Source organism: Eriocheir sinensis, chromosome 43 (genome assembly GCF_024679095.1).
Source record: "Eriocheir sinensis breed Jianghai 21 chromosome 43, ASM2467909v1, whole genome shotgun sequence".
NCBI classification, from domain to species: domain Eukaryota; kingdom Metazoa; phylum Arthropoda; class Malacostraca; order Decapoda; family Varunidae; genus Eriocheir; species Eriocheir sinensis.
Window position 1 is genome coordinate 6978554 of NC_066551.1, and position 13111 is coordinate 6991664.

At 39.8% G+C, this 13111-nt stretch overlaps 1 protein-coding gene across 5 annotated transcripts in view; it reads right to left on the reverse strand.

Moving 5' to 3' along the window:
• Nucleotides 1-2623: 2623 nt before the first annotated feature.
• The window catches only part of LOC127010411 (putative epidermal cell surface receptor), a 31201-nt gene continuing 20713 nt past the window's right edge, over nt 2624-13111 (reverse strand). For 3 of the 5 annotated variants that reach the window (XM_050884462.1, XM_050884465.1, XM_050884468.1), the window contains 10 exons: nt 12240-12459; nt 11814-12085; nt 9006-9110; nt 8272-8398; nt 7900-8093; nt 6913-7082; nt 6113-6281; nt 5547-5879; nt 5078-5280; nt 2624-4277 (listed from right to left, as the gene is read on the reverse strand). In XM_050884462.1, coding sequence (XP_050740419.1) covers nt 4209-4277; nt 5078-5280; nt 5547-5879; nt 6113-6281; nt 6913-7082; nt 7900-8093; nt 8272-8398; nt 9006-9110; nt 11814-12085; nt 12240-12459 — 1862 coding nt within the window. In that variant the 3' untranslated portion in view covers nt 2624-4208. The remainder of the gene's footprint in view (nt 4278-5077; nt 5281-5546; nt 5880-6112; nt 6282-6912; nt 7083-7899; nt 8094-8271; nt 8399-9005; nt 9111-11813; nt 12086-12239; nt 12460-13111) is intronic. The other 2 variants (XM_050884463.1, XM_050884464.1) reach the window with 2 other exon arrangements.

Here is a 13111-nt window from a genome sequence, read left to right on the forward strand (position 1 = left end):
AAACTTATGCAACAGCAGACAAATTTCCTCCCGACGCAGATAGCCTGCTCCCATTACTTTAGCCCATCGCAGTGTGCCAGAAACTTGGAATGTGAACGTTTGGCTCAATGAAAATGGCCCATGAAAAAATAATCTGAGTCTAACGCAATACTTACCTACTCCGGTGGGGGGTAGACTTGTCCAATTTACCTGAGGAAGTGGTGGAAGATCGTTTTAGGATTTGGGCGGCTGAAGTGAAACAGGTACCTTGCGAAATACTGCTTGTAATGTTGTTTCTTGTTCCCAGCTCTCAGGACCCACAGCTTTTATTATTTTTATGCACCACTTTGTCTGGGTCCACGAAGTACAGCGCATGGTTGACGACCTGGTGCACGTACCCTATATCACCAAGGCCATCATATGCCTTCCATTTGTCACTGTATATCGTAGTGCCGAGAAGGATGTATTTCTGGTAGAGGGGTATGAGGGTAGCAGCGTCGCGGCGCTCAACGGGAAGAATGAACCTGCGACGCGATTCACGTTCTATTCCACCGAATACCCAGACACCCTTCACAATACGTCCAGTGTTGAATTTCCTTTTCCCAAATTTACTTTCGTCGATCTCCACCACTTTCCCAGCCCACCAATAGGTTCCTGTTCTTCCAGCCACCGCTCGCACACTTCCAAACAGAAGCTCTTCCAGTCTACAACAGTGTGTGATGCTAGACCAAAGTTTTTTTTCACACTGAGCCTGGGAGAATGTTTCCTCAAGAAACAGTTAATGAACACAATTTTAACACTGGGAGATAATTTCACTTTATCTAACCAAGTGTCTGAATTGGGAGGCATAGAAATCACACAGCGTCTCTCGCTTGGTTTTCGGGATCCTCACTCGTCTGTAGCACTGGAAAGCCCTCTTATCTGATCTGAGAGACAGTTCACGACCACAATTACCGCACTGCCTCTTAGTGGGTATTATTCCGTGTTCTCAAAAGGCACACAAAGCCTCTTCGTCATTTCCCAAGTAGCGCTGAATTATTTGAAAGTCAATCAAGGCACATGTGTCGCACTCCATGTCTTGGCACAGACTGAATTCAAAGCTTTCCAGAACAGCCAAATGGAGCAGTTCGAACAGGGCCTGCTGAGGCCTCGACCTCCAGCTTTCAGCCATGGACTAATGTAAGTACCACACTAATATTCCTTAGTTCTATCATCAAAGACATAATTTCCGATAGATGTTTAGATGTTTCATGGAGTTTGCTATACGTACGTCATTTATCTTGCAGGCCTCTCTAACTGAGCTGCGGAGGGGGCGGGAATAGGGATTTTGGACGGAAATAGTCTTAAAAAAATGTTGCTTTACTCACCACCGACTACGACTGAAATTGTGCCTGCTCATTGTTGACGATCCAGAGATCTCTATCAGCCCCAGTGGTGAAGCCTATCCACGGGGGGTGGCGGGGTGGGCCATGTGCCCCCCCTCCCCCGTCCATGCCCTAGTATCCACCATTGATCTGATCTTAGAATATTCCTTAGTAACCCATGTGGCAGCATAATGCCCCGGAGCACCCTTGCCTAGTGCCCCCCACCCACCCCACCCCTCGTTGCTAGATACCTGACTGAGCCACAGATCAGTCCCGTGGTGTTGTTCTGCATGGCTAGCCATGTGATGTCATAACTTGATTAAATATCCTGCATGTGGAACAACAGTCTTATAAGTAAAACGTTATTTCGTGACTATATCATTGTTTTTTTTTCAGAGTTCTTTCTTACCTATGCTGGTATTAAACACTAGAGCAATGAATTAAAAAAAACAAAAAAAACATGTGGAGTTTGGGTCATACAGTAATTCTCTCCAGTGGCACATTTGTTTTCAGATTTTTTGATCTGGGAAAAGCAAAGGTTTATGGCCAGGGAGAATCGGTGGAACTCACCCACATTCGGAGGTTTGGCCTTCAAGACCCCTTTCCTTGCCAGAGACCAAGCTTTCCATACCCCAAAGTTTAATCCAACCCGAATAGCCTACCGAATTTAAATCTAAGCCAACTTATGCTAATCTAGCCCTACCAAACAGCAAGGTAGCTTTATTTTTAGGCCTTGGGCTGATATTGTAATTGTTTACTGACCAAGGCATTGCAAGTGGTGCAGTAGATGAATTGGTGGAGTACCCACCTGCCATCTTCGGATGAGAGTTCAAATTCTGCTCAGATCCATGGGGATTATTTTTCAGTTAGTGATGAATTTCCATGTCCCCCAGCGGTGGATGAAGGTTATTTTGTTATGTCAGTCATCCAGCAGTGGCTGTCGGGTGAACTTATGAGCAAAAGGCCGAGAAAGCAGATGAAAACCCACAGGATTACTGGAAGAGTTTTACTTGGAAGTTTTAGTAGTGCCTGTATGATTTTCTTTATTTGATGACTGTTATTGTTTTAATTTCCTTTATGTATAGAATGAATATATATCATGCTTTTGCTTTTGATGTCAGGCAGAAATTATTCATAGTTGTCTTCATCAGCCATTATTAATCAACTGCAGGAGATTTATTTTTCAGCTTTCCCAACATCAGTCAGCTAAATTCTGGTAGCAACTTCAACAAATTAGACAAATGCGGATCACTCCACAGGTTAAGTAAATAAGAGTCACCTTTTAAAAAGAGTAGTTTAATGTGCATTCCTGCACAAAATCTTTACAATGATAACTGTACAAGTGCTGCACCAATATTAACAAGTCAACTTGAAATAATTAAAACATGCCAAGTTATATAATATATATTTTTGAGTAATGTGTGATTTTTTTGTTAAAATAATATTCTGCTGTGGTATAGAAATATCTCTAAAATATATTTTCTCTCAATAAGTCAGTTTGTTACTGATGAACGTCCGTCATCCAGAACATGACACCCACTGCGCAGCTTCAAGTGGGCCAGTCAATCAGCAGTCACTCCCCAGCCTGAGACTGGTGGAAAGAGCTCCTAGTGTATAGTGACTGTCTACCGAAATATAAAAAGTACAAATACAGACTAAGCAAACGTTGCTCCTAACAATTAAAATATTGCATAACTTGACCTGGTAAATGCTGCAGGCCAATCAACTATCACATGTACACACTCACTAGCAATGTTCCCAGGGATGGCCCCCAGAGCTTTTCCTATCTACACATGAGAAATGAGAGATGAGTCAAGAAACACCTATCCTGACCAATACTCAGGGCACCAGCCAAGCCTGGAGGACACAGAGCTGTGTTCCAGTACCTTCAACCTCTCTTATCACAGAACAAGAGAATATCCTTTATTAACTGTGGGAAAAGCAATGTACTCTTCTTTACAAGTACAACCTGGATATGTTGGGTGGGAAATGGGGAACAATGTGAAATGAGCTCTGAGGGTCTCCAGCCCTGGCAACAGAGGAGTTCAGTTGGAATGAATCTCCACCCACAAACATCCAGTGTGTTCTGCAATGTGGGACGGAGATGACAGAACCCTATCATACAATTTGTTTGTGCTAGCATACAATAATGGCACACTTACATACAGCACTGTTGCTTAGAAAGGCACAACCAAATGGTTTATGAAACCCCAGCTCATTACACTGGGATTTTTCTTGATTTATGGACAACTATAAATACCTAGGAATAGAAATATGTAAATGACTAAAGCACACGTTAGTATTAAGCTCGAAAGTTTGTTATCGTGATGTCTAAATGTTAAAGAACAAAAAAGAATTACCTATATAAAACTCACAAAATGAACGCACAAATGTATGTTACACGTTATTCCTTACCAATCACCAATGAATTTCTTTCTGCATTCAACACCTGAGTATATATTCGTATATATTCTATACATTTTCTCTCACCTGCAGCTATCCTTCCAGTAAGCCTTAACCTACATTATGATAGGACGGTAAAAAAAATAATAATGCTTAGCTCTCAGGCATCTTACTTCAGTCAAGGGCATAATAACATGCCTCAAATAGTCACATAGTACTTATTTACATCAGAAATATTGACTGAAGTATTTTTTTTACATGAGCTGGATTACAGTGAAACAAGGAAAGAAAAGGAAAAACATTAGATATGACTGGGACACTAAGGATGGCTACTGACACAGGACACAAGCACGGTGAGGAGGAAAGATGCCTCCACTGCACAGGACTAAGAATGAGACACCAGGGATGGCCACTGACACAGAACACAAGAAGAGTGAGGAGTGATGCCTCCGCTGCATGGGACTATGGCTCGTCGGGATGTGTGGAGCCGTTCCCGCTGCCCTTGATACCATTCATCTCCATGTCGTACGTCTGCAAGACAACAAATGGCTCATATGCAGCCTGATATCAACTCTCAAGTCACCCTAAAATTCTCCTTCATTTTTATGAGTGCTGATATTAATCAAATGTTTCAAACTAAAGTGAATTTTAAGTTTTGAGACACTAGACTTGGGTTTTGCCATAAACTCTAAACTTCAAACTATTCTGCAAAGCTCTTTAATACACATGTTGTATCTAAGCCTAGAGAATTGTCACTAATACAAAATGATGATTTTGTTGCTGTGTGCTGGTAGCTACTTGTCTTCTATTATGTTTTCTTTCCTCAGCAGATGAGCTACCAAAGTTTGCCTGAGCATTACATTGAGCTAATCTTCATGAAACTAGTAAGGGCATGCACTGTGGAAAATTTTGTTAAAAATTTACAAATTTTATTTAAAATGTATTTAAGGGAAAGCTTTTTGTAGTTTAGAAAAGATTTAATACAAGGTTTTACAAAAGAAGTACAGCATTTATTACAGTGCAAAGACAAAAATGGGGAAAGTTGGGATGCAAACCAGCATGTTACTTTCCAATACAAATCATTCTAATACAAAAGAGGGGAGGAGGGAATGCAATTGCACCAGCTTACCTACTTGTCAACACAACACTCAATAAGAGGGAAGAGGGTGGGAGGCAATGCAAACCAGCTTACTTTTCAACTTTACCTTTAGCTGCTGTCAACTACAAAGCAGAGAGCAGCTACCATGCCAGTGTGGAGACCAATTCAGGAGCTACACACTGCAGATCAACTACTTGTTAATACGAAAGCGATGGTTAAGCACTTTACTTACATTGTCCCCTACCTTGTATGACGGGTTGTCATACGAGGCGTTGTTCCTCGATGAGTTAATATGAGCCTTAGCATGATTCTGTTTTCTCAGGAGAATGACAAGAAGAGCAAGGAAGCCGAGGCAAGCGATGGCCGCAATGAGGGCAACAGCAACCAGGGCAGCGTAGTAGTTATCTCCATTGCTATCATCTCTGTCTTCAGGATCTTATAACAACAAAATTTGTTAATATATGTCACAGTAAATTTCTGCTATGTATGACTTTGTGATGAGCTGAAATTACTCAATAGTAACAAAAATCTTTTAAAGTAAAACAAATTTTACAACTTCTGATATGTTCTTGCCAGTCAGGGCTTGACAAGTATCTGTTGCAGAGTGCATGGAATACTGGCTCATCTGATTATTTTTTTATAAAATTTAGAATATTTTCAAAAAGCATAAAATGAAGTGGACAAATTTCAAATCAACTCACCAATTTCACTCTTCTCAGGCGTGGGAAGCTGTCCAGCCTTTGTCGTAAACTCAACCACGTTACTCTTCTTCTTGCGACCATTGGAGAGGAAGGCCTCCAGCCACACCACAAACTTTACATCTGGTTTCAGCTCACTCAGGAACATTTTCTTATCTTGGCCAGTCTTGGGGATCTTGAAGGACTGCGAGTCAGTTCTATCATTGTCGTTGATGTAGACAACACGATAGATATTGACGTACTTCACCTCAGGCTCCGGCACACCTGAGTAGAACAGCTCAGCAGTCTGGGAGGACACCTTGCCAAGCCTGATGCCAATCTCAAAGTCATATGGATCTGCAGGTAAGAGAAAGAAAATGTGAAAGCAATGGAACTAGTAGTTTTTTTCAGATGAAATATCATGCCAAAATTTTAGAAATTTTTTTTCTCTACAACTTTCTATGAGCTCTATTAATCATAATTATATGTTGAAAAATCAAAGGTTGCTGTATATTTCAGTGACATTTCAACATTTCACTCTGCAACTCAGGACAAGCATCAAAACAACAGACCAACACAAAGACACAGACCTTCCTCTGTCAGTGTGGTGAAGGTGATGGGATTGGTGTTGGTCACCTTGGTGGTCTGGTTCTGGTCGGTGATGAAGACAAGGTCAACTGTGTAAGTGGAGCCTGGCTGGAGGTCACGGAGATCCGTCTGGTCATTGTTACGGTGGAACAGTTGGCTGAACTTGGGGATCTGAGGAAAAAAAAAGGCTGAATTTGGTGTTGTGAATAACTTGTGTGGTATTTGCAAAAAAGAGGCTGGAGTTTAACAGAGTATTATGGAGTTTTAAATGTGATGTAAGAAAAATCCTTTTTTTTTCCAGAAAGGGGCTGCAGACTAACTTTTACACATAGCTGCATTACGTATGCTACAGCAATCCAGTGATACTAAGAATTATGTTATTATGAATGGGTTTAATTACTGCAATAAGATTGAGATGCCACAACAAATAAAGATACAATAAGCATGTGAAGGGATATCAGCCATGGGACAAAGATTTTCAAAGGTTTACGAGGTTCAGTAGTACAGTTACATCTCTGCGTGTTTTCTCCTTTAGCAGTAAAAATACCGTACTTATCAGTTCTCTATTATCGTGTCATTAAGTTAGAGTTACAAACTGCCAAAATAGAAAGTTAACGAAGTGAAGTGCTTTTATTTACTCAAAATCATGATAGAAAAATCCCCCAAAAAGCTTTATTAATTCAGATATGGAACATAGTTTAGTTTCATACCCTGCTGATTCAGCTCAATATTAAAGAATAAAATGCACAAGTCAGCTTTCACCTTTTTAACTTGTGGCAAAAAATAATTTTCTTTTCCCTACCAGGTTATTCTTCTGGGTGTATTTCACCTGCACCCCATCAATGTACTGCAGCTCATAGTCAGTGAAGGTTCGCCAGGACACCTTTGCTGACGTCTTGGTGATCTCTGAGGCATAGAGCTCTGCGTCGATGTCCAGGCGTGGCAGTGGCGTGGTGGTTGGGGGAGTGGTGGCTGTGGAGGGACAGACACTATGATGTAACTCTACCACATACAGATCACTTCTGTCAACACCATGATCTCCAAACATTAAAAGTACTTTTTTTTCATAATTTTTGTCTACCCAATATCTACTCATGCATGAGAGTGAGTCACATTCTATACAAAACAAAAGTACTTAACTTTTTACACATAGCTACATATAAAGGAGACCAATTATAATTTGGTCAAGGTTGTTTTGAAGTTGGATATTTCAATGAGAAAAAAAAATATATATATAGAAAATAAGACTGTTGCTCAAACTTTTAACAAGATGTCTTTTCCATTAGGCCCTGATTAGTTTGTTAAGACTGTGGGATTTATCCCACTGGGAAATACATCCATGGATACACTGAGGCCAATGCACAATGAATGCCACTCTTACCTGTCTGTCCATTATGAAACATTGAATCTTATTAGTTAACAGCTTGGTAACTATATATAAAAATTTATTTTGAAAATGCTCACACTTTGACGGTAAGCATTGTACTTTGAATATTCTTAGCTCTAGATATTGCTTCATTCCTGTCAGGTGGTGCAAGATTGTAATGTTAACTGTTTCAGCTAGTTGTCTCACTGCAAATTCTTATTCTTCATATCTCACATATCAAATCCTTTAACAAATTTTCATACATATTTTCTGAGGTCAATTTGACAATTCTGTAGTTTTTGAGTTTGAATCTTTGTCTAATATCCAGTCTTTTAGTGGGAAAGGTCATCAGCATTGTTAATTCTTTGAAAAGTTAGTACAACAACACCTAAGCAAAGGCAGAGTTAAAAATGTTTTCCTTACCTTCCTCCATGGTGGTGTAGGTGAAAGTGTGTGACTGAATTGGCTCAGTTCCCTGGACTTGGAGCACCACCTGAAGGGTGTACTCAGTGGCTGGCTCAAGGCCACTAAGAATGTGGTCCCATTCAGACTGGGTGATAATTGAGCCCATGGGCACTAGCACCTCCTTTGACCATGTCTCTGGGTCTGGCTGTCCACTGCAATGATCAAAATGTTTAGTTTACTTCAGAATCTTAATGTATAGTCTCACCTCAATAACATAGCACAACTCAAGTTTTTGACTGTCTAATCTTTAGTAATCAAGGTATTTAAAACTCAAAATCCTATTTCATATGTGCTTTCCAAGGGAGGGAAGTTAGTAACCGTTGTTCTTACAATGGATCATTTGTGTATCGCAGGAAGAGTTCTCCCGGGAGGCCTTGATAGAGACTGGGAGTGGTGAAGATCAGGTGGATGGTTCTGGCATCCTGGGATGCAATGTAAGGCTCAGGGATGACCTCGTCTGAAATGTTCACAGGGAAAGTTAATGCGGATGTCTCCAAAAAGGACTGACAGTATGATGATATGCAAGAAATTACAGCATAACTTTAAATCATTATCCATATCTTCAATGCAAGTTGTAATTTAAGGGTAGACTTGGGTACATACATTATATGCTAAGTAATACTACTACAGAATGTAGAATACATAATGCACACACACAAAACAACACTAAATATAAAAGTGTGTTATGCACATGACAGGACTAACATATTCATTTTTTAATGAATTAAACTGAAGCAAAAGTAATTTTGTACTGGTATCTTACTCCTTTGGCTCCCTATGAAGCTTCAAATGAACTTCCAAAACACTGTTTCTGAAACTAAGCATTCTCTACCTTTATCATAAGTTCTTTTATTTTTTTACTTCATCAAGAACTCAGCAGCTCTAATGAAGATGAGACAGAAATGGTAGCACATACACTAATAAAGAAAACTTAAGTGAAAATGAATAATTTAACAAATATAAACAAATAGGAACAACTAATACTAATAAACAGCCATTCAAGATGAGGTGCTCAGTGCCACAATTCAGTGTACAAACAGGACAAGAGGGCAGCACACACACACCTGACCCATAGTAAGGGGTGGCAGGGAAGGAGGTGGGCAGGTGGGCAGGGGTGGGCGGGGCTGCCACCACAGACACGGGGGGCAGAGGAAAGATGGCAGGGACACCTAAAACACCACATGCACCTCCAGTTAGTGGCAGGCAAAAGACTCAAGGTTCTTGCCCTCTGTGACAGAGGGAATAAAGTGGAAGGACTACATTGTTTATGTATTAGTATTAATAACGATAGGATAGAGTAACTATCAGAAATTTGTACATTTTTCATTAAGTCCAGGAAATATAGATAACTGATTCATCATTTAAGATTCTTCAATCTCTACTGAGTCTCAGCATAGTCAGAGTTCATCATCTATATTCAAACTCTTGCAGACAAAGGCTGGTGTGGCTCAAGTAAAATGTTAAGGTTTGACAGGTGACAAATAGTTACTCTATTCATAAAGAGATGCAGCAACCATCACTGAGAAGAGATGGGCTCCACATACACTTTTGAATATATATATATATATATATATATATATATATATATATATATATATATATATATATATATATATATATATATATATATATATATATATATATATATATATATATATATATACAGAATTAGTAATAGAATTTAAAGGTGGTAGCACACTAGTATCCATTAAGGAGCACAAAACTTTTTGTTACTATTATCATTATAGGCCCCATGTTCCATCATGTAGCGTCTACAAAAGACAGTGCTGAAAAAAGTAAAAAAAGCTCCTCCATTACTACAAGTATGCCACCACCTTGACCTGCAACAAAACACAGGAGACACAGAGCAGCATGATCCGGCTTCATCCAGTGGCAATTTTTTTTATGAAGCCGTGTCATGCTACAGTAACATGCAGCAACTTTCACTGATCATCATTACCTTGATCAGAACATTTACCTAATGTTACTTTAGAGTGCCCTAGTGAAACATTCAGTAACCGCTGTGAATGGCCCCAAGACTGAGGCAACGTGCACACAGGTAAGGGGGAGGTGCCTGTCACGAGGGGAGCCACACCCACCTTTAGTGTGGCCAGGAGACTGCGTTGTCTCTGCCACATTTGTTGGCCCCAAGAAGTCTACCTCTGTAACACAACCATGCAACACACACTGATGGACTCCACAATATGTACATACAAGTCCCAGGGAGAGAGGTGAGGTTAATTATAGTATTTAGTATTGTACATTAGCGTAAAACAGATTTATAGTGTTAGTGTTTTATTATAATAATAAAAAGGGTGTGGTTAGTAATTGTATTGTGCAGAGAAAGAAGGAGAGGAAATAAAGTTTTTTTGATGAAAATTAGTCTATATTCATCTGAGAAATGTATTTCTAGTTTTATATCAATTATTTGTGAGACTTTTAAACGAAAAATCATGAAAATAACCAAATACGTAGAACTTCTTATTGAAGATAAAAATGTTAAATATACTATAGCATATTAGTAAACTGTTATCTCAGGACTGGCATGCACTTGAATAGTTTTCCCTCATTCAAACCAAAAGGGTGATTACAATTTTGTCTTGTATTGGGCTGAGCTGATGCAAAAAAACGACTAAAATCCCACTTGACCAATGGAGTACTTCTCTGGCGCTACTGTTAAAGTGACAGCCCCCAATTCTCCTTGATCACTCAGAGCATGGGTTCAAATCCTGGCTTAGGCAAGACTGTTTTGTTTGAACCAGGATTTTAACTTGTGCTCTGGCTGACCAAGGAGGCCATCACTCTGCCAATCTTAGTCTTGGAGTCTGGCTCTTCCTGCCGTCTAAGAGAGATTCGTCATGTGCTTAAAGAGGAGTCAAGATTCCCTCATTACAGTGGAGGTTAGCAGTGGACTTCCTTTCCCTGGAAGACACCTGAGGATCAACCAAAACTGATGGCCTACATTTTCTCTCAAGGATGTAAACAAGTTCTGCTACCTAAGTAAATGATGGTAGAAACTTAAGGAAAATATCAAAACACAAATTGATCTAAAAGGAAAGGGGAGGCTCTCTAACGGACTGAGCAGATGCAAATGTGGTGGTTGAGTGGTCAGAGTGTGAGACCTGAGTTCAAGTCCCAACTGCCACTACAACCTGACAATGTTCAGTCATCCCTGAGTGGCCAAGACAACCCAAATGCTGTCCTGATGACCACATTACCTATCAACCCAGACTCTAATGAAACTCTCTAAAGAGGATCAATTGGAGTTCAGGGGGACAGTCCAACCCAAGCAAGAATGTTACCAACATAAAATACTCGCATGCACCACTAACAGGCCCTGTCAAGAAGGCCTACGTGCTTTCGGCTAAACATGAAAAAAATATATACTACTGAAAAGCCTCCATTATCCCACATGAGCAGTGGAGCATACTTCTTTGGCTTGATTAGTGAAACAATGGCCCCTGGTTCTCCTTGATCTGCCCATTACAGAGGTTCAAATCCTGGCCCAGGGATGACTTTCCTTTCTGTCTAGCTCTTTCAACTAACTAATCTCACTTTCTCTTGTACTTCAAAATCAATAAAAATTCCTTCACTACAGTATTCTCTCCCTGCATGGTGTTTGCTGCCACTGGTGTGAGGCTCAGACAGGGAAATGTGGCCAATTAGTAGTGCAAAGAAGTTTCAATAAAATTTGTACTGCTGTTCATTACCGATGGGAAAAAATTAAATGTTGAAAAGAGGAATGTATAGATGAGTGAGGATGGACCCATATTTTCAGAACAAGAAAACATAAGTCCTTTAAAAAATTAAAAAATAAATAAATAAATAACAAAATTAAAACAAGACTAAGCTGAAACAGAGCAGTAACTCACTTTCAACGGAGTGTGTGGCACACTGCCATGCTCGGCAGCAGGTCTCCCCAGGCAAGGTGACAATGACAGCATGCTCTGGGGCACAGTGCAGGTCATGGGGCGGGATGGTGTGCACTGGTTCACAGAGGTCACGGCAGGTCACGTTGCCATAGTTGCAAGTACAGACCTGAGAGCAGCCAGTCAGCTCTCGAGGGATCTGGTCATAGTTCTTGAATCTATGTCCCATGTACTCACAGGCAGAGGTGGAGACACATTTCATCTGACCACAGCATCTGTTACAGAGAGGAATAAGTCAGCTAAAAATGTGAAAAACTGAAACTGTCGGAGAAAAAGTTATTTTTCAGATAAGATACACTGAACTCAATTGTCAACAAAAGCACCTGCAAGGGCATGCAAAATACACCCTTGGGTGTTTGAAGTTCTTACTTGGGTGGTTCAGGGTTAAAATCTGGGTCTGGTTCCCAGTCCAGGCAGTCAGGATCAATGAGCTCGAGGCCAAAGGACAACGGGCACTCGATGGCAGCACAGTGCACCTCCAGATTCTCAGAGCAGATGCATACAAAGGAGCAACCCTCATAAAACTCTTGTCCAGGCTTGTAATAACGTTCATTGTGGTAGCACATCACTGAGGTGTCAATCCCAAAACCTATGGGATTTGTTTAGGAATTAGTGGATTTCAAATGCTTCACCTCAAAACTAATCAGGACACTCATAAATGATGATCTTTGTATTAGTTTATACTCAGAAAAAATCAGATAGTGGCTCCTTGAGGCTCTGAAAGCAAGTATTCTATGCCTTGATGGCAAATATGTGTGGAGGAAACTCAAATCCAAACTCAATTAAAAATCATACAAGGCAAAGCATGGCTAAGTTTTGTTAATTTGAACTGAAGTCACAGGTAACAGTCACTTCAAAAGACCCACAGGTTTCAATATTAGTGAGCAACAAAAAAAATATTGATGCAAATTATAAAATATACAGAATCAATATTCAAAGCTATACAGAAGCAGGAGAAAGATCTAAACTATATCAGTGAAAAAAACAAAAAACAAAAAAACTACAGTATAAATAATCTCAGAGGCAAAAAAAAATCTGGTTAGTTACCCTTAAAGCAATGTCAAACATGCAAGTAAAGCATTTAGTGTCATTTATAATTTTTATGCTCTGGAATTGCAGTTCTAGTGAACTGACAAAATTACCATTAAGGGGACCAACATTAGTCCCCAAAAGTTCCATAAAAAAAATAAAAAAAATAAAAAAAGTTAAAGATCACTTCAATATAGTATTTTCAGAGAATA